A 27500-nucleotide genomic window follows, 5' to 3' on the forward strand; every position below is an offset into this window, starting at 1 on the left:
GACAATATTATATTAAACAATAATCTCCCAACAATCGCCAGTGAAATTTGACATTTTCCCTACCGACGAAACTCTATCAAATATGTAACAAAACCCTATATTCTTTTCCAAAAACTTGTCTTTAACAGTGTCTCTTTCTCCCTCCTTTCCCTCTTCCTCCGTCTTCTCTCACAAAAAAAATCAGAAATATCTCCTGGAAAGCCCATCTAAAAGCTCTCGTCCTTCAAAAAAAAAAAAAAAAGATCCAGGCCAATACGGGCGATTGTCAATCTGCCTACCCTTGAGTCCTCCGCCGTCCGTGGCCACCACCTGGATGGTGTACTGGGGCGTTGTTTCCCGGTCTAGGCAGCACCGGGAAGTCCGCACCTCTCCGGTACTTGAGTCCACACTGAAAATTGATTTTCCTGAAGATTCATCCACCACGTTTTTCTCTATAGAGTAGGAGAGACGAGCGTTCCTGCTGGAGGGGTCGTCGGGGTCCCAGGCAGACACCAGCGCCACTGCCAGGCCTGCGGGGAAGAGTGATTGAGGCAAAATGTATGAGGAATAGGAGGAAGAGCTATTGAAAATATGTGTTTATAGTTAGATAAAATAGGTATAGTCTGAGACTAGAGATATTTTTTTATTGAGTTATCTGACGTGAAGACCAATTACTGGCACAGCTGCTGATCGTGTGGACACATGAGGGAGGACAGAACAGCATGAGGCACTCTTCCTACTCTCCAGCTACTTGTGTACGGAGATTATCTGCTAGGATCGCTGTGTGGAAATGTTAACTGATAAAATCTATAATTTTAAGTAGGAGGAAGAGGGCCTGATCGAGGTTGATATTCAGCTGTTTGGCCGCAGCTTCACCATCTTCAGTCACACCTGACTGTGCGTGCAGGATCATGCTTCAGCTCTTGGACCCCATCCTCTCCGCTTTCAGTCGTCTAATGCAATAATGTTACCTTATTCTTAACATAATGGCTGGAGTTGGCTTCCACCATCTCCTGTGTAACTCGCTTGACTGACTTACTGCTGTTACATTATTGGAGTATTTACTTGAGATCATGCGACCCATCTGTGTGGAGCTTCAAACAATGTCCTTTCCTTGTAATGTTATTTACTGCAAACCTTTTCTATTTTAGCACCCTGTCATTTATATTAAGTATGTTATATGTCTTTATCATGTCTCTTCACTTTTCGTGGTGTTAGGTCAAGCTCATTCAGCTTTTTTCATACACCACCCCATGAAGGTGTGGGACGACGAGGCTCCACCAGTCCTACGTGTGTTGGGGTACAGACAAGATTAAAAGAGCAGAAGCAACTGATACAAAGAAAGAGGAGACATGATGCAGACATATTAAATACATAGGGTAACTAACAATGTAGAAAAGTTAGAAAATGTTTACAGATCACAACAAATGGGTGAAGGCTTGAAACACGTTGATATATGTGTGAGATCAAGTCAGCCGACAATAGGAAGACTCTAGCACCCATTATGCTCTTGGTTCATCGTGTTACTATATGATAATTACTTAACATTAAAGTTATTTATTCCTGATGGATAAAAATAATAATCTTATTTAATAAATATGTGTCTAGGGGCAGGCTTCGGATGAGCTGAGGTAGGATAACATCTCTTGCTTACAGTTTCACCAGGTACCTCATTTGACAATCCTTATGAACCGTCTTATGAATCCTTATGAATGTCTTAGTTAAACATTATATAAACAAGTCTTGAGGTGAGATAAAATACTCAGACTAAGAGTAATAAAGAAATATAATAAACTAGAAGAGGAGGTACTAAAAGTCAACCCTATCCATAGTTGTAAAAGAGTGATGTGATGGGAAATATGAGAGGGAAAAAGTGGGGTCCAAGAGCTCAATCTCACAGGAACAAATTTAGCGAATACAAATAACACACACACACCTACCTCTCCCCACTTGAACTGGTCGGCAGAGCGACGCCCTCGCTTTTTGCAGGGCCAGCGTTCCATAACAGTTCAAGTGGTTGGGCTCCTTGCAAGTGCTATATAGTCGTACTAAGTGCATTCTTGTAGGTTAAGTCTCCCCGTTACCTACCCTAGCTACATCCCTGCACCTCCGACCTCTCACTTACCGCATCTAGGATCCACGATTTTCTCCAGCGCCTTCCACTACATCCAAATCATGTTGGTGTTGTTTTATATTAAACTATTCGGAACAGATATTAGACAGAATTTACCAAGGACAAATATTTACGTGCTAAATACATGTTGCTATATTTAGCAAATCTTCGTTCGTTAGTACTTTATGTAAATCTGCAACAAATACTAAGAGCAAACTCAATTGCTTTCAATTTTTTTTACAAAAGTCAATAAAATATTTAATAGTTTCTAAAAATAGGCCTGATAGGTGCTCAGAAAAATGTTTTATAGGTTTACTCAAATTTCCCCGCTCCCCAATTCAACGTCTCGTTTTAGTCACCCATCAAATTACTCACCCTCCTAACCACAACTTAACTAAACAGATCGAGTCACTTGATTCATATAATAGCAGGTTAAGACATTTTGTATTCATCTAAAAATTTAACTGAACATTTAACCTGAAATATATAAGAATACCAAAACTTGCTAGAAACTATTAATACACAAACATTGAAATGTTCACAAACAGTTACAGAAAACTAGAACACACTCCTTAGTCGAGCAAACTCCGCGTACGGACAGCATTTGTGAATGCTAGATGAACAAATTTCCTAACAAGTTGAGTTGAATGTTAAATCACATCTGTAACACATAATGTGGAATTGTGCTTCATTATATATCAGTACTTATAAGCTCTCGCAAAGACCGGCTTCTTCTTCTTGTCGTGTAGAAGGGATGCGAATGTCACGCATCTTGCGCTTCCGATCGTTGATGGGGCACTTAGCTAGGTGTTGGACTTACGGCCTGTCAACCTCTGGACAGTTACTAAGGCCACCAAAACGACTTACTGGCTAACCAACAAGTATACTATAGACAGATGATGAGTGCCAGTAACGTGGCTGAAGATATGATGACCCAAACACCACCAGAAGATGAGGAGACGACGACGTTTCAGCCCGTCCTCGACCATTCTCAAAGATATACTGTAATACTGAACATAGTCCAGGACTATAGTAAACCAAGATGCGGGTCACAGCTCTCCGAGTTTACCATGAGTAGGATACTAATGGTCTAATTTACATCTTGCATGATACGACACGGGAAAATAGATGCAGTGTATAGCTAACAGAAGCAGACGTAGTTGAAATGATAGCATTGTTTTTTTTTTGCATAAGGTATGATGCTTTTATCCATTTAAATTTCATTCTGGTGAATGAGCCAGAGAGTGTCACCCACTTCTCGGTGTGAATAGGATGAGAGTTTACTTTTGTTTTGAACCATATTCAGGACTAAAGTCTACTTTCTGGAGGCCCAGTAAGCACTTGTGGTTCCTTGAGAACCCTTCAGAGGTGGATAGACTTTAAGCTCAACACCAGGCCCCCCCCCTCCCCTAAATGAGCCGGAATGAGTGAGGAGAGAGGAGCCTTTTGCTGCTCTATCATGACCTCATTTCATAGTCACTATTATAGTTACTGTTCCCAGCAGATAGCCCAAGTATACACTGTAAGTTTTCTGTTGCATTTATTTTACATTTTCACAACTCCTCTCTTCTATTCCTTTCTTTATATTTCTCTGTTTACCTCCCATTCCTTTCCCGGCGACTCTTAACGTTCTTCCATCACCATTGTCGACCTCTCTATTGCTCCCTCTCTCTGCCAGTTAGGAAAAACTAAACAAGGCGCATTTAATCAACTGGAGTGACAAAAATATCAGACACGATCATGGCGCTGAGATGACTGGGGAAATGTGCGAGTTTAGGAGTGTGAGCGAGTGTGTGAGTGTGAGAAAGCGTGAGAGACTGTATGAGAAAGAACGTGTACTCACCTAGTTGTGCTTGCGGGGGCTGAGCTCTGGCTCTTTGGTCCCGCCTCTCAACTGTCAATCAACAGGTGTACAGGTTCCTGAACCTATTGGGCTCTATCATATCTACACTTGAAACTGTGTATGGAGTCAGCCTCCACCACATCACTTCCTAATGCATGCCATTTGTCAACCACTCTGACACTAAAAAAGTTCTTTCTAATATCTCTGTGGCTCATTTGGGCACTCAGTTTCCACCTGTGTGAGCGAGGTATTGTGCAGGAGAGAGTTTGAGAAAGTATACTTGTGTAAGAATAATTTCTTCATTTCCTGGTCAAATAGGAATGTATCATACATGACAATCCAGATAACAACTGTTCTATATTCAGCATGAAAGGAGAGGTAACCTGCCCTAATATATATATATATATATATATTTTTTTTTTTATTTGTTCCTCTTATTTATAATTAATGATTCTCTACACAAGAAACATCTGATATATTTTATGTAAAAAGTTTTGAATATTAAATATTAAGGACTTGCTTTTAATTATTCATATAAGTAAACAAATTTACAATTTACTCTTAAAATAATATATATATTTTCGCAAATTAAATGGCAAACAATAAAAGGAAAACAATGATCAGTACTACCCAAAATAATGATTCCTCTGAAGTGCCGAAGTCAAATGCCATGACACCACAAGAATCATGGAATGACTAATATGAAAGAAAATACCACAAAATTAAATTGTTCTCTTAGATCATGGAACGCCACACTAGTCAAAAATGTATAATTATTCCTGTAGTAGATTAACTTACACATAGATACCGTAGTCCTTTGATTTACGGATGTTTGGTTCATGCTCTTTCGATTATCTGTCCAGTGAAATTTAATTATACATTTTCAGTTTACAATACTTAAATCGAATTTGCGCACGTTATTTTTATATAAATGTGAGAAACTTTAAATAATAATAATAATAATAATAATAATAATAAATTCATCCCCCCCCAAACACAACCATCATAAAAAACGACTCGTCCGAGGGGGCGCGGCGACACAGGGCTGTAAGCGACCTCCCTCTTTGTTTACCTGGCCAGCGTGACTCTTCCCGCCTGTGTCCTCCACACCTGCTCCACGTTTACAGGTGTGGAACCCTACCAGGCGTCACCAGACATGAGTGTAACGCCTTCGTCAGGTGGTTGTGGCTCCTCGGAGCCCCCGAGACTACCAGGACAAACCATCAGTGTGAAGTGTTTAATCCGATTGATGATTGAGAACGGGTTGTGTGGACATCGTCTCGGGTCCACCCCGCGGCCTTCGACTCCCAGCAGTTAATAAGAACGCTGACGGTACTAACAAGCACGTGCTGAGTGCTTCAGAAATTATGAAAGGCGGAGAGTCGACTTTTGTTTACAGTGATAAATGACGTGAGTGTTTGGGCTCAAGATCTTCTTGATGATAAACTTCTTCAAGAAAAAAGAGTTTGGTGAGAGGTGTTGAGTGTCACAGCGAGCAATGGGTAGTTTGACTGTTACAAGTTTCGTCGTTTTAACATGCAGAACATTATGATTAGTGAAGCGGTGTATACAAAGCTGACCAGTGAAGCAGTGAGTGTATAAAAGGCTGACTAGCGAAGCAGTGAGTGTACAAGAGGCAGCAGCAGCCAAACAGCTGCCTGGGGACGAAGACCAGACAGACAGTCCAGCCTCGACACCCTCCACACCGCCGTGTCTGGTAAGTACAACAACATTGTATCAATACTGTATCTTACGCCTTTTATTTCATGTAATTTTGTCCTAATTCGTCATTTTTGTCGAGGAATACATCCCCATATAATTCCGCTGAATCTGATGGGCAAATAGGTTTAGAGTTAATGGGTTGAATATTGCAAGTAATGGGCCGCGTCATGCAACAAATAGGTGTCAAAACATCTGGAACTTTACACGTTAAGGTGATCCTAAGCTGATGTTAATCCAATATTCAAATAAGATCATAATGTGTTGAAAATTTTTTAACCGTTCACATAAATCTCGCGACTATGTGATATTAAACTTAGATTAGCATTAAACTCTTGAATGATAACGCTACTCCCTTGGGTATAGCAGATGAGTGTTCACCATACGTAAGACAGATATGTAGAAGTGTAATCTCCAAAGATCACTGAATTAGCAAGACTAGAACACAAAATTAACAAACACCTGAACTTGGCATCGCAAAATTTGTTATTTGTATCCGGGGCGCAACCGCTCGTCAGGATACTAGAGGTAGATTCACGAAGCAGTTACACAAGTACGTACGAACGTGTACATCTTTCCACAACATTTGACGGCTTTGGTTACATTTATTAAACAGTTTACAAGGATGAAAACTGCCCAATCAACTGTTGTTATTGTTATAAACAGCCTCCTGGTGCTTCGGAGCTCATTAACTGTTTAATAATTGTAAACAAAGCCGTCAAAGATTGAGGAAAGACGTACAGGTTCGTAAGTGCTTGCGTAACTGCTTCGTGAATCTGGCCCCCTGGTATGTAATTGTGTGCGCCAAGGTAAAAGGTAAACTCCAAAGTATAAGTTACTGCTACTGCCTGCCCTATTATGGCCTGTCCGGCGACTTGTATCCGCCTGAATGACCCTTACTGTGTGCCTGCACCGCACCTCGGCGTGCCCTGAACAGCTCTTGTTGGTCGTGCTGAAACCCCCAGTCACTGTAATTGGCTGAGCTCAATTCTGGTTCACTCTGGTTGTGTCGGAAAATCCGACACCATTTAATAATAATATCATACAGACAGATAAGAGCTGTGTTGTATAAACAAGTTACCCATAGAAAACGTAACTTGTAGTGGAATTACCGTCTAAAGAAAACGGGATATCATCACCACATACTATTATAATTCACCAGCTATTCTGCTGGGAATTGTTCTTAAATACATTAGTCTTTGGACTTTACCATCATAAAAACATCTTATATAAATTAACTTAATTATCAATATTAAAGTAGAGTAAATGTGACCCTTCTATCACTTTCTGACATCTGGACAAGTAGGCCAGGAGTGAGGGAGGAAGGAGGGAAGGCATTGTTGTGTCACCTCCGAGACGTGTGGAGCAAATTCGGCTCCTATCATTCTGGACAATGTCGGCCAGTAACGTCAATAGTATGGAGTGTTAAACAGTCATTGTTTATACGAGACCAGAGGCACACGGGAGCAAATACGGCTCCTGTTAATTTTACTTGGACGTAGTGTTATGGAAACCAAAGGTACCATCTCCAACACGATGTCTACAATTCAAGTTAAGTCTATCCGAAACCCGTTTATCATTCATTTATGGCCATTAATGTCAGGATATAGGGTGACCCGGTTAGATTACGTGGAAGCCTCAAACTAAAGGTAATTAAGCCAGGTCTTCAATGTTCCATGTACTGTATAGTGTTTTCTCTGATATACTTGTCATATATAGGATTCTGGCTTCACAACTAGCGCACTTTTGACAGGTCAAGACGAGGATGGAAGATTTGTGCACCAGTTACTGGGTGATATGGAAGCTACCTCAAAGAGGATAATTTGGTGTCTACACCCTAGTTATACCTGGTGGACTAACCTGCTGTACTATAAGATAAGGAACCTCTTCAATGTATGTAGTTAATTCTGTAGTTTGATTGGCTGCATATATATTAATTTAATAAACCCCCCCTAATGTGTAGAGGATCGATTTGTGAGATTAAGAGATTATTGCAGAAATACAGTCCACTTATCATTATACAAATTGCTATCGAAGTATATAAATTAACGTAAATATAAATTCATATAAATTAAATAAATATAAATCTCACAGGTCGGTTCCCACATTATTTGGACCTTCAGAACCGGATTATTTGGTCATCTTCGAACCGGATGACGGATTATTTGATCCTTTGAACCCACATTTGGTCATCTTAGTACCGGATGAACCAGTTAACCAGTGGATTCATTAAATAAACTAGTGCAGTGTGATTTAAACAAAGCCAGCAGTCAAGACGGCAGCGTAGCCTCGAGGGAGCTCAGGAGCCTCCCTCAGCCCAGTTCAGCTTCGTCAGCGGTTTCATGCACACCCACAGATATTTGGTGGCGTGTTATTTCGTGAAATGACAGCGCTAATATTGAAACCAGCCAAATTAGTGGCTGTGTCCTCGCAAGATTGTTCACGGATTTCGTGGTGTCATTTCGCGAGAGATTATCTACGAATTTTGTGGACTTTATTTCGCGAGGTCACTAATAATATTTAATACTTCTAGATAATATTAGAAGTTTCATAGAGGCTAATTAAGAGGCTATTATCAATAATTGTGTATATTATTTCTCCAAAATAGAGAATTATTTAATATATTGCACTAGTGATCACAGTATAATATTTACTAATTGCCAACCCACAACAGGGTAGGATATGACTAGTTGAACTATTATCGTTCATCCTAGTCCCATTATTACCATAGTCAGTTGTACTATATTGATTAACCTAGCACCATTAATGAATGGTCCAGACCCTATTTTGGGTGTAATTTTTATCAACTCGAGTTGAGTTGTATATATAATAATTTACTTATGATCATTACACCTTTGAGTGATTAATTAGTGTCTCTACCATCCTAGGGTGATATAGAAGAGCTAACCTAAAGGTACTTCCAGTGACACTGGTTTATCACTCAAATCATTAGTGTGGATGATTGTATATATATATAATGTGTATTAATTTTAAGTGCTAACCTCTAGTAGAGGTAGGATTATTGCCTAGTGAGTGCAGAATTTACCCTAGGCTACCATTAGTGTTTGTTCAGTATTATGAGCAGCCCAAGTACAAGTCCCACAAGGTTTCACCAACTAGCCAGTATGGATAATGCAGGGAGAATGAAAAGAACCCTTGCAGGTCTTAAAGGCCACTTAACAAGACAGATCAAGAAATGTGAAGATTTGTCACAACAATCAACAGTTGATTATGCTGACCTGGAAAGCTATTATCAAGCAGCTGCAGGTAAATTTGAGCAAATCAAATGCCAAATGGCTGTCCTTGTGGGAACAGACTACTACCATCAATTCATCGGTAGCCCTACTAAATATCAGGGTATAACCATGTTAAACTCTGCAGGAGGTAAATTACTCTCAGGCCCAGTATCAAGCCTGAGGAGACCTATGCCTGCAGATAAACAATACCAATAGAAATCTAAATTTGTCAGCTGATTATATTTCTCCAGTAGCATTATACTAAGGAGATTACAGCTGACTATAGTAACAGAGGTTGATGTTAGTATCATCATTTAAAGCTGAAGTTGAGTTCATGAGGCCTCAGTGGCAAATCAGTGAACAGTAGCCTAAAACAGCTACAAGTCACTGCGACCAATGTCACTGAACCCACTGCAGTCTCAGAACCATACTTTACTTTAATGATGAGCTATTCAATCTTCTGAATCAATTAACTAAATTAAACCCCAATAAATCTGATGACTGATTTGATACATTTATTATTTAATCAAGATGTATTCCATGGGCCTCAGTGTTTATATATCAGTGACCAGTTACCTGAACAAACTTCAAGTTATATCTATGTCACTGATCTCACTGCAGTCCCTGAATCATACTTGACTGTAGTACTTGATCACATTCAGTCTTCTGGGTTAAATAATATGTATAAGGCTTGAATATTAGCCTTTCAAGAGTTGACAGGGAAATGAAATCGCATTAGACTTCTAACCCCTGCAACTCTAGTACGGGACATCCGTCCTGTACGAACAGACGCACAAATGTGTGATTAATCTAATAATTCGAAGGAGGAGTATCGGTGTTCGTCTGTTCTAAATAGGACTTCGACCCGTGAGCAGCCCCCTGGGGAATTATGTCGGAAAATCCGACACCATTTAATAATAATATCATACAGACAGATAAGAGCTGTGTTGTATAAACAAGTTACCCATAGAAAACGTAACTTGTAGTGGAATTACCGTCTAAAGAAAACGGGATATCATCACCACATACTATTATAATTCACCAGCTATTCTGCTGGGAATTGTTCTTAAATACATTAGTCTTTGGACTTTACCATCATAAAAACATCTTATATAAATTAACTTAATTATCAATATTAAAGTAGAGTAAATGTGACCCTTCTATCACTTTCTGACATCTGGACAAGTAGGCCAGGAGTGAGGGAGGAAGGAGGGAAGGCATTGTTGTGTCACCTCCGAGACGTGTGGAGCAAATTCGGCTCCTATCATTCTGGACAATGTCGGCCAGTAACGTCAATAGTATGGAGTGTTAAACAGTCATTGTTTATACGAGACCAGAGGCACACGGGAGCAAATACGGCTCCTGTTAATTTTACTTGGACGTAGTGTTATGGAAACCAAAGGTACCATCTCCAACACGATGTCTACAATTCAAGTTAAGTCTATCCGAAACCCGTTTATCATTCATTTATGGCCATTAATGTCAGGATATAGGGTGACCCGGTTAGATTACGTGGAAGCCTCAAACTAAAGGTAATTAAGCCAGGTCTTCAATGTTCCATGTACTGTATAGTGTTTTCTCTGATATACTTGTCATATATAGGATTCTGGCTTCACAGCTAGCGCACTTTTGACAGGTCAAGACGAGGATGGAAGATTTGTGCACCAGTTACTGGGTGATATGGAAGCTACCTCAAAGAGGATAATTTGGTGTCTACACCCTAGTTATACCTGGTGGACTAACCTGCTGTACTATAAGATAAGGAACCTCTTCAATGTATGTAGTTAATTCTGTAGTTTGATTGGCTGCATATATATTAATTTAATAAACCCCCCCTAATGTGTAGAGGATCGATTTGTGAGATTAAGAGATTATTGCAGAAATACAGTCCACTTATCATTATACAAATTGCTATCGAAGTATATAAATTAACGTAAATATAAATTCATATAAATTAAATAAATATAAATCTCACAGGTCGGTTCCCACAGGTTGAGCTAAAATCGAATTCACTCTGGCCTCCCTGACATAAAATGATTTATAATTCACAAACACACGTACACACAAATACACGCAGGAAAGGCTGCGTGAAATGCACCTCACGACACTAGACGACAGAATAGTAAAAGGAGACATGATCACTACCTACAAAATTCCCAGAGGAATTGACAGGGTAGATAAGGATAAACTTTTTAACACGGGTGGTACACGAACAAGGGGATACAGGTGGAGTACCCAAATGAACCACTGGGACGAAAGAAAGAGCTTTTTCAGTGTCAGAGTAGTTAACAGGTGGAACGCATTAATCAGTAATGTGGTGGAGGCTGACTCCATACACAGTTTCAAATGTAGATATCATAGAGCCCAGTAGGCTCAGGAACCTGTACACCAGTTCATTGACAGTTGAGAGGCGGGACCAAAGAGCCAGAGCTCAACCCCCGCAAGCACAAGTGAGTACAACTAGGTGAGTACACACACACACACACATTATATATATTATATATATATATATATATATATATATATATATATAAATATATATATATATATATATATATATATATATATATATATATATATATATATATAAATATATATATATATATATATATATATATATATATATATATATATATAGTGACATTCAATATGTACATAGTTCACACCAGGTAATCGTAGGGGTCAGTAGATGCTAAAGACTGTGTGAGAGGATGCGAGGAAGAGTGTTACTGCGTGTGTGTGTGTTAGAGAGCCAGACATAGTGTCCGTGTGTGTTAGAGAGCCAGACATAGTGTCCGTGTGTGTTAGAGAGCCAGACATAGTGTCCGTGTGTGTTAGAGAGCCAGACATAGTGTCCGTGTGTGTTAGAGAGCCAGACATAGTGTCCATGTGTGTTAGAGAGCCAGACATAGTGTCCGTGTGTGTGTTAGAGAGCCAGACATAGTGTCCGTGTGTGTGTTAGAGAGCCAGACATAGTGTCCGTGTGTGTGTTAGAGAGCCAGACATAGTGTCCGTGTGTGTGTTAGAGAGCCAGACATAGTGTCCGTGTGTGTGTTAGAGAGCCAGACATAGTGTCCGTGTGTGTTAGAGAGCCAGACATAGTGTCAGTGTGTGTGTTAGAGAGCCAGACATAGTGTCCGTGTGTGTTAGAGAGCCAGACATAGTGTCCGTGTGTGTTAGAGAGCCAGACATAGTGTCAGTGTGTGTTAGAGAGCCAGACATAGTGTCCGTGTGTGTTAGAGAGCCAGACATAGTGTCCGTGTGTGTTAGAGAGCCAGACATAGTGTCCGTGTGTATTAGAGAGCCAGACATAGTGTCCGTGTGTGTTAGAGAGCCAGACATAGTGTCCGTGTGTGTGTTAGAGAGCCAGACATAGTGTCCGTGTGTGTGTTAGAGAGCCAGACATAGTGTCCGTGTGTGTGTTAGAGAGCCAGACATAGTGTCCGTGTGTTTGTTAGAGAGCCAGACATAGTGTCCGTGTGTGTGTTAGAGAGCCAGACATAGAGTCCGTGTGTGTGTTAGAGAGCCAGACATAGTGTCAGTGTGTGTGTTAGAGAGCCAGACATAGTGTCCGTGTGTGTTAGAGAGCCAGACATAGTGTCCGTGTGTGTTAGAGAGCCAGACATAGTGTCAGTGTGTGTTAGAGAGCCAGACATAGTGTCCGTGTGTGTTAGAGAGCCAGACATAGTGTCCGTGTGTGTTAGAGAGCCAGACATAGTGTCCGTGTGTGTTAGAGAGCCAGACATAGTGTCCGTGTGTGTTAGAGAGCCAGACATAGTGTCAGTGTGTGTGTTAGAGAGCCAGACATAGTGTCAGTGTGTGTTAGAGAGCCAGACATAGTGTCCGTGTGTGTGTTAGAGAGCCAGACATAGTGTCCGTGTGTGTGTTAGAGAGCCAGACATAGTGTCAGTGTGTGTGTTAGAGAGCCAGACATAGTGTCCGTGTGTGTGTTAGAGAGCCAGACATAGTGTCCGTGTGTGTGTTAGAGAGCCAGACATAGTGTCAGTGTGTGTGTTAGAGAGCCAGACATAGTGTCAGTGTGTGTGTTAGAGAGCCAGACATAGTGTCAGTGTGTGTGTTAGAGAGCCAGACATAGTGTCCGTGTGTGTGTTAGAGAGCCAGACATAGTGTCAGTGTGTGTTAGAGAGCCAGACATAGTGTCCGTGTGTGTTAGAGAGCCAGACATAGTGTCAGTGTGTGTGTTAGAGAGCCAGACATAGTGTCAGTGTGTGTTAGAGAGCCAGACATAGTGTCAGTGTGTGTTAGAGAGCCAGACATAGTGTCAGTGTGTGTGTTAGAGAGCCAGACATAGTGTCCGTGTGTGTGTTAGAGAGCCAGACATAGTGTCCGTGTGTGTGTTAGAGAGCCAGACATAGTGTCCGTGTGTGTGTTAGAGAGCCAGACATAGTGTCCGTGTGTGTGTTAGAGAGCCAGACATAGTGTCAGTGTGTGTGTTAGAGAGCCAGACATAGTGTCCGTGTGTGTTAGAGAGCCAGACATAGTGTCCGTGTGTGTTAGAGAGCCAGACATAGTGTCCGTGTGTGTTAGAGAGCCAGACATAGTGTCCGTGTGTGTTAGAGAGCCAGACATAGTGTCCGTGTGTGTGTTAGAGAGCCAGACATAGTGTCCGTGTGTGTGTTAGAGAGCCAGACATAGTGTCCGTGTGTGTGTTAGAGAGCCAGACATAGTGTCCGTGTGTGTGTTAGAGAGCCAGACATAGTGTCCGTGTGTGTGTTAGAGAGCCAGACATAGTGTCCGTGTGTGTGTTAGAGAGCCAGACATAGTGTCAGTGTGTGTGTTAGAGAGCCAGACATAGTGTCCGTGTGTGTTAGAGAGCCAGACATAGTGTCCGTGTGTGTTAGAGAGCCAGACATAGTGTCAGTGTGTGTTAGAGAGCCAGACATAGTGTCCGTGTGTGTTAGAGAGCCAGACATACTGTCCGTGTGTGTTAGAGAGCCAGACATAGTGTCCGTGTGTGTTAGAGAGCCAGACATAGTGTCCGTGTGTGTTAGAGAGCCAGACATAGTGTCAGTGTGTGTGTTAGAGAGCCAGACATAGTGTCCGTGTGTGTTAGAGAGCCAGACATAGTGTCCGTGTGTGTGTTAGAGAGCCAGACATAGTGTCCGTGTGTGTGTTAGAGAGCCAGACATAGTGTCCGTGTGTGTGTTAGAGAGCCAGACATAGTGTCCGTGTGTGTGTTAGAGAGCCAGACATAGTGTCCGTGTGTGTGTTAGAGAGCCAGACATAGTAGTCCGTGTGTGTGTTAGAGAGCCAGACATAGTGTCAGTGTGTGTGTTAGAGAGCCAGACATAGTGTCCGTGTGTGTTAGAGAGCCAGACATAGTGTCCGTGTGTGTTAGAGAGCCAGACATAGTGTCAGTGTGTGTTAGAGAGCCAGACATAGTGTCCGTGTGTGTTAGAGAGCCAGACATAGTGTCCGTGTGTGTTAGAGAGCCAGACATAGTGTCCGTGTGTGTTAGAGAGCCAGACATAGTGTCCGTGTGTGTTAGAGAGCCAGACATAGTGTCAGTGTGTGTGTTAGAGAGCCAGACATAGTGTCCGTGTGTGTTAGAGAGCCAGACATAGTGTCCGTGTGTGTGTTAGAGAGCCAGACATAGTGTCCGTGTGTGTGTTAGAGAGCCAGACATAGTGTCCGTGTGTGTGTTAGAGAGCCAGACATAGTGTCCGTGTGTGTGTTAGAGAGCCAGACATAGTGTCCGTGTGTGTGTTAGAGAGCCAGACATAGTGTCCGTGTGTGTGTTAGAGAGCCAGACATAGTGTCAGTGTGTGTGTTAGAGAGCCAGACATAGTGTCAGTGTGTGTGTTAGAGAGCCAGACATAGTGTCCGTGTGTGTGTTAGAGAGCCAGACATAGTGTCAGTGTGTGTTAGAGAGCCAGACATAGTGTCCGTGTGTGTTAGAGAGCCAGACATAGTGTCAGTGTGTGTGTTAGAGAGCCAGACATAGTGTCAGTGTGTGTTAGAGAGCCAGACATAGTGTCAGTGTGTGTTGAGAGAGCCAGACATAGTGTCCAGTGTGTGTGTTAGAGAGCCAGACATAGTGTCCGTGTGTGTGTTAGAGAGCCAGACATAGTGTCCGTGTGTGTGTTAGAGAGCCAGACATAGTGTCCGTGTGTGTGTTAGAGAGCCAGACATAGTGTCCGTGTGTGTGTTAGAGAGCCAGACATAGTGTCAGTGTGTGTGTTAGAGAGCCAGACCATAGTGTCTGTGTGTGTTAGAGAGCCAGACATAGGGTCCGTGTGTGGTAGAGAGTCCAGACATAGTGTCCGTGTGTGTTAGAGAGGACCAGACATAAGTGTCCGTGTGTGTTGAGAGAGTCAGACATAGTGTCCGGTGTGTGTGTTAGAGAGCCAGACATAGTTGTCACGATGTGTGTGTTAGAGAGCCAGAAATAGTGTCGGCGTGTGTGTGTTAGAGAGCCAGAACATAAGGTGGTCCGTGTGTGTGTTAGAGAGCCAGACATAGTTGGTCCGTGGGTGTGTTAGAGAGCGCAGACATAGTGTCCGTGTTGTGTTAGAGAGCCAGACATAGTGTCCAGGGTGTGTGTTAGAGAGCCAGACATAGTGTCAGTGTGTGTTAGAGAGCCAGACATAAGTGTCCGTGTGGTGTTAGAGAGCCAGTACATAGTGTCAGTGGGTGTTTAGAGAGCCAGACATAGTGTCAGTGTGTGTTAGAGAGCCAGACATAGTGTTCCGTGTGTGTTAGAGAGCCAGACATAGCTGTCCCGTGTGGTGTAGAGAGCCAGACATAGTGGTCCGTGTGTGTTAGAGAAGCCAGACATAGTGTCAGGGTGTGTGTAGAGAGCAGACATAGTGTCGAGTGTGTGTGTTAGAGAGCCAGACATAGTGTCCGTGTGTGTTAGAGAGCCAGACATAGTGTCAGTGTGTGTGTTAGAGAGCCAGACATAGTGTCCGTGTGTGTGTTAGAGAGCCAGACATAGTGTCCGTGTGTGTGTAGAGAGCCAGACATAGTGTCCGTGTGTGTGTTAGAGAGCCAGACATAGTGTCCGTGTGTGTGTTAGAGAGCCAGACATAGTGTCAGTGTGTGTGTTAGAGAGCCAGACATAGTGTCCGTGTGTGTTAGAGAGCCAGACATAGTGTCCGTGTGTGTTATGAGCCAGACATAGTGTCCGTGTGTGTTAGAGAGGCCAGACATAGTGTCCGTGTGTGTTAGAGAGCCAGACATAGTGTCCAGTGTGTGTTAGAGAGCCAGACATAGTGTCCGTGGTGTGTTAGAGAGCCAGACATAGTGTCCGTGTGTGTTAGAGAGCCAGACAGTAGTGTCCGTGTGTGTTAGAGAGCCAGACATAGTGTCAGTGTGTGTGTTAGAGAGCCAGACATAGTGTCCGTGTGTGTGTTAGAGAGCCAGACATAGTGTCCGTGTGTGTGTTAGAGAGCCAGACATAGTGTCAGTGTGTGTGTTAGAGAGCCAGACATAGTGTCAGTGTGTGTGTTAGAGAGCCAGACATAGTGTCAGTGTGTGTTAGAGAGCCAGACATAGTGTCCGTGTGTGTTAGAGAGCCAGACATAGTGTCAGTGTGTGTTAGAGAGCCAGACATAGTGTCCGTGTGTGTTAGAGAGCCAGACATAGCTGTCCGTGTGTGTGTTAGAGAGCCAGACATAGTGTCCGTGTGTGTTAGAGAGCCAGACATAGTGTCCGTGTGTGTTAGAGAGCCAGACATAGTGTCAGTGTGTGTGTTAGAGAGCCAGACATAGTGTCCGTGTGTGTTAGAGAGCCAGACATAGTGTCCGTGTGTGTGTTAGAGAGCCAGACATAGTGTCCGTGTGTGTGTTAGAGAGCCAGACATAGTGTCCGTGTGTGTGTTAGAGAGCCAGACATAGTGTCCGTGTGTGTGTTAGAGAGCCAGACATAGTGTCCGTGTGTGTGTTAGAGAGCCAGACATAGTAGTCCGTGTGTGTGTTAGAGAGCCAGACATAGTGTCAGTGTGTGTGTTAGAGAGCCAGACATAGTGTCCGTGTGTGTTTAGAGAGCCAGACATAGTGTCCGTGTGTGTGTTAGAGAGCCAGACATAGTGTCAGTGTGTGTTAGAGAGCCAGACATAGTGTCCGTGTGTGTTAGAGAGCCAGACATAGTGTCAGTGTGTGTTAGAGAGCCAGACATAGTGTCCGTGTGTGTTAGAGAGCCAGACATAGTGTCAGTGTGTGTTAGAGAGCCAGACATAGTGTCAGTGTGTGTGTTAGAGAGCCAGACATAGTGTCCGTGTGTGTGTTAGAGAGCCAGACATAGTGTCCGTGTGTGTGTTAGAGAGCCAGACATAGTGTCCGTGTGTGTGTTAGAGAGCCAGACATAGTGTCAGTGTGTGTGTTAGAGAGCCAGACATAGTGTCCGTGTGTGTGTTAGAGAGCCAGACATAGTGTCCGTGTGTGTTAGAGAGCCAGACATAGTGTCAGTGTGTGTGTTAGAGAGCCAGACATAGTGTCAGTGTGTGTGTTAGAGAGCCAGACATAGTGTCAGTGTGTGTGTTAGAGAGCCAGACATAGTGTCCGTGTGTGTGTTAGAGAGCCAGACATAGTGTCAGTGTGTGTGTTAGAGAGCCAGACATAGTGTCCGTGTGGTGTTAGAGAGCCAGACATAGTGTCAGTGTGTGTGTTAGAGAGGCCAGACATAGTGTCAGTGTGTGTTAGAGAGCCAGACATAGTGTCAGTGTGGTGTTAGAGAGCCAGACATAGTGTCAGTGTGTGTGTTAGAGAGCCAGACATAGTGTCCGTGTGTGTGTTAGAGAGCCAGACATAGTGTCCGTGTGTGTGTTAGAGAGCCAGACATAGTGTCCGTGTGTGTGTTAGAGAGCCAGACATAGTGTCCGTGTGTGTGTTAGAGAGCCAGACATAGTGTCAGTGTGTGTGTTAGAGAGCCAGACATAGTGTCCGTGTGTGTTAGAGAGCCAGACATAGTGTCCGTGTGTGTTAGAGAGCCAGACATAGTGTCCGTGTGTGTTAGAGAGCCAGACATAGTGTCCGTGTGTGTTAGAGAGCCAGACATAGTGTCCGTGTGTGTGTTAGAGAGCCAGACATAGTGTCCGTGTGTGTGTTAGAGAGCCAGACATAGTGTCCGTGTGTTGTTAGAGAGCCAGACATAGTGTCCGTGTGTGTGTTAGAGAGCCAGACATAGTGTCCGTGTGTGTGTTAGAGAGCCAGACATAGTGTCCGTGTGTGTGTTAGAGAGCCAGACATAGTGTCAGTGTGTGTGTTAGAGAGCCAGACATAGTGTCCGTGTGTGTTAGAGAGCCAGACATAGTGTCCGTGTGTGTTAGAGAGCCAGACATAGTGTCAGTGTGTGTTAGAGAGCCAGACATAGTGTCCGTGTGTGTTAGAGAGCCAGACATAGTGTCCGTGTGTGTTAGAGAGCCAGACATAGTGTCCGTGTGTGTTAGAGAGCCAGACATAGTGTCCGTGTGTGTTAGAGAGCCAGACATAGTGTCAGTGTGTGTGTTATAGAGCCAGACATAGTGTCAGTGTGTGTGTTAGAGAGCCAGACATAGTGTCCGTGTGTGTGTTAGGAAGCCAGACATAGTGTCAGTGTGTGTTAGAGAGCCAGACATAGTGTCCGTGTGTGTTAGAGAGCCAGACATAGTGTCAGTGTGTGTGTTAGAGAGCCACACATAGTGTCAGTGTGTGTTAGAGAGCCAGACATAGTGTCAGTGTGTGTTAGAGAGCCAGACATAGTGTCAGTGTGTGTGTTAGAGAGCCAGACATAGTGTCAGTGTGTGTGTTAGAGAGCCAGACATAGTGTCCGTGTGTGTGTTAGAGAGCCAGACATAGTGTCCGTGTGTGTTAGAGAGCCAGACATAGTGTCAGTGTGTGTGTTAGAGAGCCAGACATAGTGTCCGTGTGTGTGTTAGAGAGCCAGACATAGTGTCAGTGTGTGTTAGAGAGCCAGACATAGTGTCAGTGTGTGTTAGAGAGCCAGACATAGTGTCCGTGTGTGTTAGAGAGCCAGACATAGTGTCCGTGTGTGTTAGAGAGCCAGACATAGTGTCCGTGTGTGTTAGAGAGCCAGACATAGTGTCCGTGTGTGTTAGAGAGCCAGACATAGTGTCCGTGTGTGTTAGAGAGCCAGACATAGTGACCGTGTGTGTGTTAGAGAGCCAGACATAGTGTCCGTGTGTGTTAGAGAGCCAGACATAGTGTCCGTGTGTGTTAGAGAGCCAGACATAGTGTCAGTGTGTGTGTTAGAGAGCCAGACATAGTGTCCGTGTGTGTGTTAGAGAGCCAGACATAGTGTCCGTGTGTGTTAGAGAGCCAGACATAGTGTCCGTGTGTGTACTAGAGAGCCAGACATAGTGTCAGTGTGTGTTAGAGAGCCAGACATAGTGACCGTGTGTGTTAGAGAGCCAGACATAGTGTCAGTGTGTGTTAGAGAGCCAGACATAGTGTCCGTGTGTGTTAGAGAGCCAGACATAGTGTCCGTGTGTGTGTTAGAGAGCCAGACATAGTGGCAGTGTGTGTTAGAGAGCCAGACATAGTGTCAGTGTGTGTTAGAGAGCCAGACATAGTGTCCGTGTGTGTTAGAGAGCCAGACATAGTGTCCGTGTGTGTTAGAGAGCCAGACATAGTGTCAGTGTGTGTTAGAGAGCCAGACATAGTGTCAGTGTGTGTTAGAGAGCCAGACATAGTGTCCGTGTGTGTTAGAGAGCCAGACATAGTGTCAGTGTGTGTGTTAGAGAGCCAGACATAGTGTCAGTGTGTGTTAGAGAGCCAGACATAGTGTCAGTGTGTGTTAGAGAGCCAGACATAGTGTCCGTGTGTGTTAGAGAGCCAGACATAGTGTCAGTGTGTGTGTTAGAGAGCCAGACATAGTGTCAGTGTGTGTTAGAGAGCCAGACATAGTGTCCGTGTGTGTTAGAGAGCCAGACATAGTGTCCGTGTGTAACTTGTCATCCACACTTCCGTGTAAACAAATATTCACTCGGGTGTATACATATGTATAAAATAAAATTCCAATTTGGCAGCAGGATGCTGCTTCTGGAAACTTTTCTTTTTAAGCCTACTCATAGCCCAGTCGACAGACCTTCGGCCTCACACACATGGGGTCCAGGGTTCGAGACCCATACAACCCAGGTGAATGCAACTGTGTGAATAAGAGGGCTTTCACGCGCGAGTGAAAAATAGTACATGAGATAGACGCCAAGGAGAGTGAAAGGAGGAGAGGGAGAGAGTGAAGAAACATTAAGCGGAGACAGAAAAAAGGGTAAAGAGAAAGAGTGAAGAAGAGAGAGAGGGAGGATGGGGAAGAAAGAGAGAGAATGAGAGAGAGAGGGGAGAGAAGAAAGATGACGGGGTGTGTGCAAACAGCAGTGATAACAGTGATTTCAAACCAATGGGGATGGTAGAGGGAAGTGAGTGGATATGGAAGAGAGAGATGGGATGGTACAGGAATAGAAAGGTTAGGTTAGGTCAGGTTAGGTTAGGTTAGGTTAGGTTAGGTTAGGTTAGGTTAGGTTAGGGTACATCTCTTGGTACATCTGTTACCTGTCGCCTGTCCTCATACAAAGCCTTTGCTGCTGGGACAGGGATGGGAGGTGAAAGGAGAGGCAGTGGAAAGGAAGTATGGGAGACAGGAAGAGGCTAGGAAGAAGGAGGGACATAGTGAGGAAAGCAGAGAGGGAGAGAGGGGCTGTGTGTATAAGAGGTTAGAGGAAGGTTAAAGTACAAGGGAAAGAGACAGAGAGAGAGAGAGAGAGAGAGAGAGAGAGAGAGAGAGAGAGAGAGAGAGAGAGAGAGAGAGAGAGAGAGAGAGAGAGAGAGATTAGAATAGATGGTGAAGGAAGAGGAAGAGAAACTATTACATCGCTACAAACATTTAAATCAAACTATAACTGCTAACTCAAACCGTTACGACCGTTATAACGGTCGCTACAGGCCGTTACGACCGTTATAACTGTCGCTACAGACCGTTACGACCGTTATAACGGTCGCTACAGGCCGTTACGACCGTTATAACGGTCGCTACAGGCCGTTACGACCGTTATAACTGTCGCTACAGACCGTTACGACCGTTATAACGGTCGCTACAGGCCGTTACGACCGTTATAACGGTCGCTACAGGCCGTTACGACCGTTATAACTGTCGCTACAGACCGTTACGACCGTTATAACGGTCGCTACAGGCCGTTACGACCGTTATAACGGTCGCTACAGACCGTTACGACCGTTATAACGGTCGCTACAGACCGTTACGACCGTTATAACGGTCGCTACAGACCGTTACGACCGTTATAACGGTCGCTACAGACCGTTACGACCGTTATAACGGTCGCTACAGACCGTTACGACCGTTATAACGGTCGCTACAGACCGTTACGACCGTTATAACGGTCGCTACAGACCGTTACGACCGTTATAACGGTCGCTACAGACCGTTACGACCGTTATAACGGTCGCTACAGACCGTTACGACCGTTATAACGGTCGCTACAGACCGTTACGACCGTTATAACGGTCGCTACAGGCCGTTACGACCGTTATAACTGTCGCTACAGACCGTTACGACCGTTATAACTGTCGCTACAGGCCGTTACGACCGTTATAACGGTCGCTACAGGCCGTTACGACCGTTATAACGGTCGCTACAGACCGTTACGACCGTTATAACGGTCGCTACAGACCGTTACGACCGTTATAACGGTCGCTACAGACCGTTACGACCGTTATAACGGTCGCTACAGACCGTTACGACCGTTATAACGGTCGCTACAGACCGTTACGACCGTTATAACGGTCGCTACAGACCGTTACGACCGTTATAACGGTCGCTACAGACCGTTACGACCGTTATAACGGTCGCTACAGACCGTTACGACCGTTATAACTGTCGCTACAGACCGTTACGACCGTTATAACGGTCGCTACAGACCGTTACGACCGTTATAACGGTCACTACAGACCGTTACGACCGTTATAACGGTCGCTACAGACCGTTACGACCGTTATAACGGTCGCTACAGACCGTTACGACCGTTATAACGGTCGCTACAGACCGTTACGACCGTTATAACGGTCACTACAGACCGTTACGACCGTTATAACGGTCCCTGCCTTGAACTTTTAAACATTTTTTCCCCGCTGACGTTCACCGATGGATTTCTTCTTTTCGATGCAATTTCGCGGAAATTTTCCAAACAAGATGAAGTCGACTGATTTAAATTTTGTACATTTGGGAGCAGAGGTATATTTTGAAAGTTTGATATTTCATAAAGTTTTGAGAGTTTGTATGCTTTGAAAACTTAGCTGTGTTGTGCATGAGTATGACTTTGGAGTTTTACTTTTGTGTATTATGATAATATACATGTGTATGATTTAATTGTACCTGCGTGTATGATTCAGGTACACATGTGTATTATGTATATATACATGTTTGAGAGGATTGAGAGATTGCGTGTGTGACATTTTGCATGTATGTCTTTCTATGTATGTCTAGGGAGCCGGTCGGCCGAGCGGACAGCACGCTGGACTGTGATCCTGTGGTCCCGTGTTCGATCCTGGGCGCCGGCGAGAAACAATGGGCAGAGTTTCTTTCACCCTATGCCCCCGTTACCTAGCAGTAAAATAGGTACCTGGGTGTTAGTCAGCTGTCACGGGCTGCTTCTTGGGGGTGGAGGGCTGGTCGAGGACCGGGCCGCGGGGACACTAAAAAGCCCCGAAATCATCTCAAGATAACCTGCCTGCTAATTTCTCTTACACACACACACACACACACACACACACACACACACACACACACACACACACACACACACACACACGCAGAGCATGTGGTGGCTGAGTTGGTTACGGCGTATACTTCGTGTATCCAGTGTGCAGGTTCGAATCCTCATTGTGGCTTCTACTGATTTTCCCATTAGTATTATTATTACATACATGTTTGTGACTCATTGTAATCTCTATCGTTCAATTGCTTCTTGTTCTGAACACTGTTCCTCTGTCCATCTAGTCAATTTTATTTAGTATTTTGTGTGTCATTATCATGTCTCCTCACTTCCTCCAGGGTGATGTGATCCACTTGTCTCGGTCTTTCCTCGTAGTTAAGCCATATACAAGTCTGGAATCAATGCTTTTGCAAACCATCTTCGGGGTTTCTCTTTCTTTGCTGTGTGACCGTTCAGGTTGCTGTTCCACACGGGGGCTGCATATTCTAGCGCTGGTCTGACGTTGGTTGTTTACACATGTCCTAATTTTTTTGTCATTCGTCATTTAATTGCCAACATTTATACTACAACTATTGTAGTTATTACCAGCGCAACCCTTTCTTCCCCCTCCTCCTCCTCCTCCTCCCTATCACCATCATCACCATCTTCATCTTCCCTTCTTCCTCTCTTCCTTTTGTCATCATTAATATTCACAGGTCACACAGTCTTAAATGATATACGGGGCAGGAGGAGGATAACACACACGGCCCATAAGGCCGACGCCACATGCTCCAAGATCAGTAAAGTGAGCCATAATACTAGATGGTGTGTGGCCCAAGTGGCGTCACACGAGGGAGGTGGGGAGGGCGTGCTCTGTCTGTCTCTCTCGCTCTCTCTCTCTCTCTCTCTCTCTCTCTCTCTCTCTCTCTCTCTCTCTCTCTCTCTCTCTCTCTCTCTCTCTCTCTCTCTCTCTCCACACACAAACATATCACAGACTGCAGCCTGTAGTAGTTATCTAACTCTCGGGTACCTATTTACTGCTAGGTGAACAGAGTACTAGGTAAAAAAAACTCTGCCCATGTTCTTCTGCTTCAGCCGGGAATCGACCCCGGTCCCTTAGGACTACGACCTCCGAACACTGTCCTTTTATGTGTATTCACATAATTGTGCTTACGGGGGTTCAGCTGAAGCTTCAGTTGAGAGGTCCGCGCTCTCATCTGTCAATCAACTGGTGTACAGATTCCTGAGCCTACTGGGCTCTATCATATCTACATTTAAAACTGTGTATGGAGTCTGCCTCCACCACATCACTTCCTAATGCATTCCATCCGTTAACTACTCTGACACTGAAAAAGTTCCTTCTAACGTCTCTGTGGCTCATGTGGGTACTCAGCTTCCACCTGTGTCCCCTTGTTCGCGTCCCACCAGTGTTGAATAGTTTATCCTTGTTTACCCGGTCGATTCCTCTGAGGATTTTGTAGGTTGTGATCATGTCTCCCCTTACTCTTCTGTCTTCCAGTGTCGTAAGGTGCATTTCCCGCAGCCTTTCCTCGTATGTCATGCCTCTTAGTTCTGGGACTAGTCTAGTGGCATACCTTTGGACTTTTTCCAGCTTCGTCTTGTGCTTGACAAGGTACGGGCTCCATGCTGGGGCCGCATACTCCAGGATTGGTCTTACATATGTGGTGTACAAGATTCTGAATGATTCCTTACACAGGTTCCTGAACGCTGTTCTGATGTTAGCCAGCCTCGCATATGCCGCAGACGTTATTCTTTTTATGTGGGCTTCAGGAGACAGGTTTGGTGTGATATCAACTCCTAGATCTTTCTCTCTGTTCGTTTCATTAAGTACTTCATCTCCTATTCTGTATCCTGTGTTTGGCCTCCTATTTCCACCACCTAGTTTCATTACTTTGCATTTACTCGGGTTGAACTTCAACAGCCATTTGTTGGACCATTCACTCAGTCTGTCTAGGTCATCTTGTAGCCTCCTACTATCGTCCTCAGTTTCAATCCTCCTCATAATTTTTGCATCATCGGCAAACATTGAGAGAAACGATTCTATACCCTCTGGAAGATCATTTACATATATCAGAAACAGTATAGGTCCAAGGACTGACCCCTGCGGTACTCCACTCGTAACGTCTCGCCAATCTGAGACCTCACCCCTCACACTGACTCGTTGTCTCCTGTTACTTAGGTACTCCTGTATCCAACGGATTACCTTCCCTTTCACTCCAGCCTGCATCTCAAGTTTTTTCACTAGCCTCTTGTGTGGCACTGTGTCAAAGGCTTTCTGACAATCCAAAAATATGCAGTCTGCCCACCCTTCTCTTTCTTGCCTTATTTTTGTTGCCTGGTCGTAGAATTCAAGTAACCCTGTGAGGCAGGACCTGCCATCCCTGAATCCATGTTGATGCTGTGTTACAAAGTTCTTTCGCTCCAGGTGCTCCACTAGCTTTCTTCGCACAATCTTCTCCATCATCTTGCATGGTATGTAGGTTAGGGACACTGGTCTGTAATTCAGTGCCTCCTGTCTATCCCCTTTCTTGTATATCGGGACTACGTTAGCTGCTTTCCAAATTTCTGGCAGTTCCCCTGTTGCCAGTGATTTGTTATACACCATGGAGAGCGGGAGGCACAGTTCTTCTGCTCCTTCCTTTAGTATCCAAGTAGTAGCCTTTGTCACATCCAATTCTAGTAAACACTTCCTTACTTCCCCGCTGGTAATCTCAAACTCTTCCAGTGGTTCCTGGTTAGCTATTCCCTCTCTTATCTCTGGGATTTCTCCTTGCTCTAAGGTGAAGACCTCTTGGAATTTCTTATTCAGTTCCTCATACACTTCCTTGTCGTTTGTAGTGAATCCTTCTGCCCCTATCCTTAATTTCATAACCTGTTCCTTTACTGTTGTTTTTCTCCTGATGTGGCTATGCAGCAATTTAGGCTGAGTCTTTGCCTTGCTTGCGATGTCATTTTCGTATTGTCTTTCTGCCTCTCTTCTCATCCTAACATATTCATTCCTGGCATTCTGGTATCTTTCTCTGCTCTCCAGTGTCCTATTATTCCTATAGTTTCTCCATGCCCTTTTACTTTGCTGCTTAGCTAGCCTACATCTCTGATTAAACCATGGGTTTCTCATCTTCATTTCACTGTTTTCCTTTTGGACTGGAACAAACTTGTTTGCTGCGTCCTTGCATTTTTGCGTGATGTATTCCATCATATCTTGGGCCGTCTTTTCCCTGAGCTCTGCTTCCCATGCTATATCTACTAGGCATTTTCTTATCTCCTCATAGTTTCCCTTTCGGTATGCTAACCTTTTGGTTTCGGTATCCCTCCTCGAGTTCAATAACCCTTCTTCAATCAGGTACTCAAACACCAATACACTGTGGTCGCTCATTCCTACTGGGTCCTCAAAACTGATTTCTCTTATGTCAGAGTCGTTCAGGGTGAAAACCAGGTCGAGTCTCGCTGGTTCGTCATTTATGTGTGTGTGTGTGTGTGTGTGTGTGTGTGTGTGTGTGTGTGCGTGTGTGTGTGTGTGTGTGTGTGTGTGTGTGTGTGTGTGTGTGTGTGTGTGTGTGTGTGTGTGTGTGTGTGTGTGTGTGTGTGTGTGTGTGATATACAATAGATATGATAGAGAAAATTGGTGGAGAGTCAGTACATTAAACAACCGGCGTTTGGTAAGACGGAGTCCAAGAGCTAACAACTCGATTCTTGAAGCACATATAGGTGAATATACACCACACTGTTGAATTTGGGCAGTGGATGGATGGGTGACCGCGCGCACAGCCTCGCCTTTGACGTGTTCGTTCTGGACAGAAGTGTTCGTATTTTCGGTGTGTAAACACACACACACGGATTTAACTGTTAAAAATATCTCAGAATAAACATATAAAAATGGAAGCGAATGAACACATACAAAATAAAAAACAAAAAACAAATAAAAACACCCACTCGACCTTTCTGCAGCAAGAAAACCTTTTTTTTAATGTATTGCAAATTCATGTTTTTTCTTTTTTTATTTAAAATTTTTGAATAAACAATTTTTTTTCAGGATAACATTTAATAAAAATTTATGAGACCCACATTATTTAATTAATAAGGAGATTGTTATATGATATGCAAAATTTTATTGAATTTTGTGAGCTTTAACAAAATATGCAAATTATTTGCTGGGCAAATTTTGATTAACAAATTCTGTGACATGGTAATGAGGCCGTGTGTAAGGCGTGACCGAGTCGTCCTTCTAACCTGAAGATTAGGTCTACAGGCGAGGGATAAGGCTTAGTGGGCCAACAGCACAACTATATTTAGGTTAGAACACTCTTAGTCTGTCGGCTATCCATTGGACAGAAGATGGTGAAGATGATGGTGATAATGGTGTTCCCCCGTGAGGCCACATTACGGAGCACCAATCTTAAGATTTAACACCTTATACGAAGCACAGAACACCAGTGAGATATTTAAGGAAATAATGGCATGGAAAAAAATTATTTCCTTAAATATCTCACTAATGTGCTTCGTATAAGGTGTTAAGTCTTGAGATTGGGGCTCTCTAATGTGGCCTCACGAGGGAACACCATCATCTTCACCATCTTTTGACCAATGGATAGGCGACAGACTAAGAGTGTTCCAACCTAAATATGGCACGAAGAGAAAGTTTGAAGACTGACCTTGGGGTCCGTTTTCGGTGACCTCGCCGTACATGGTGGTGGTGGGGAAGGTGGGGGCGTTGTCGTTGATGTCCTTCACCACCACCATCACCACCGTCTCCACCACGTGCACTCCCCCGGCTTCTCCACCACCATCTTCCGCCACCCTCTCACCAGCGTTGTGTTTGGGGAGGAAAATGTCGTCACACTTCGTGCCGGAGGGGTCGTTTGGGTCATGGAAAGGGTCGTCAGAGGTCGTGGCGTCGTGCATCTCAGACGCTCCATGATCCGATAT

The 27500-nt window shown here is 44.0% G+C and overlaps 1 protein-coding gene across 1 annotated transcript in view; it reads right to left on the reverse strand.

The window, feature by feature from the left end:
• The window catches only part of LOC123755820 (uncharacterized), an 82589-nt gene that overhangs the window by 32964 nt on the left and 22125 nt on the right, over positions 1–27500 (reverse strand). The window contains exons 5-6 of the mRNA XM_069299883.1: positions 27227–27500; positions 279–509 (exon numbers count right to left, since the gene is read on the reverse strand). The exon at positions 27227–27500 is cut by the window's right edge and continues 2949 nt beyond it. Of these exons, the coding sequence (XP_069155984.1) occupies positions 279–509; positions 27227–27500 (505 nt within the window). The remainder of the gene's footprint in view (positions 1–278; positions 510–27226) is intronic.

Source organism: Procambarus clarkii, chromosome 43 (genome assembly GCF_040958095.1).
Source record: "Procambarus clarkii isolate CNS0578487 chromosome 43, FALCON_Pclarkii_2.0, whole genome shotgun sequence".
Taxonomy (NCBI): Eukaryota; Metazoa; Arthropoda; class Malacostraca; order Decapoda; family Cambaridae; genus Procambarus; species Procambarus clarkii.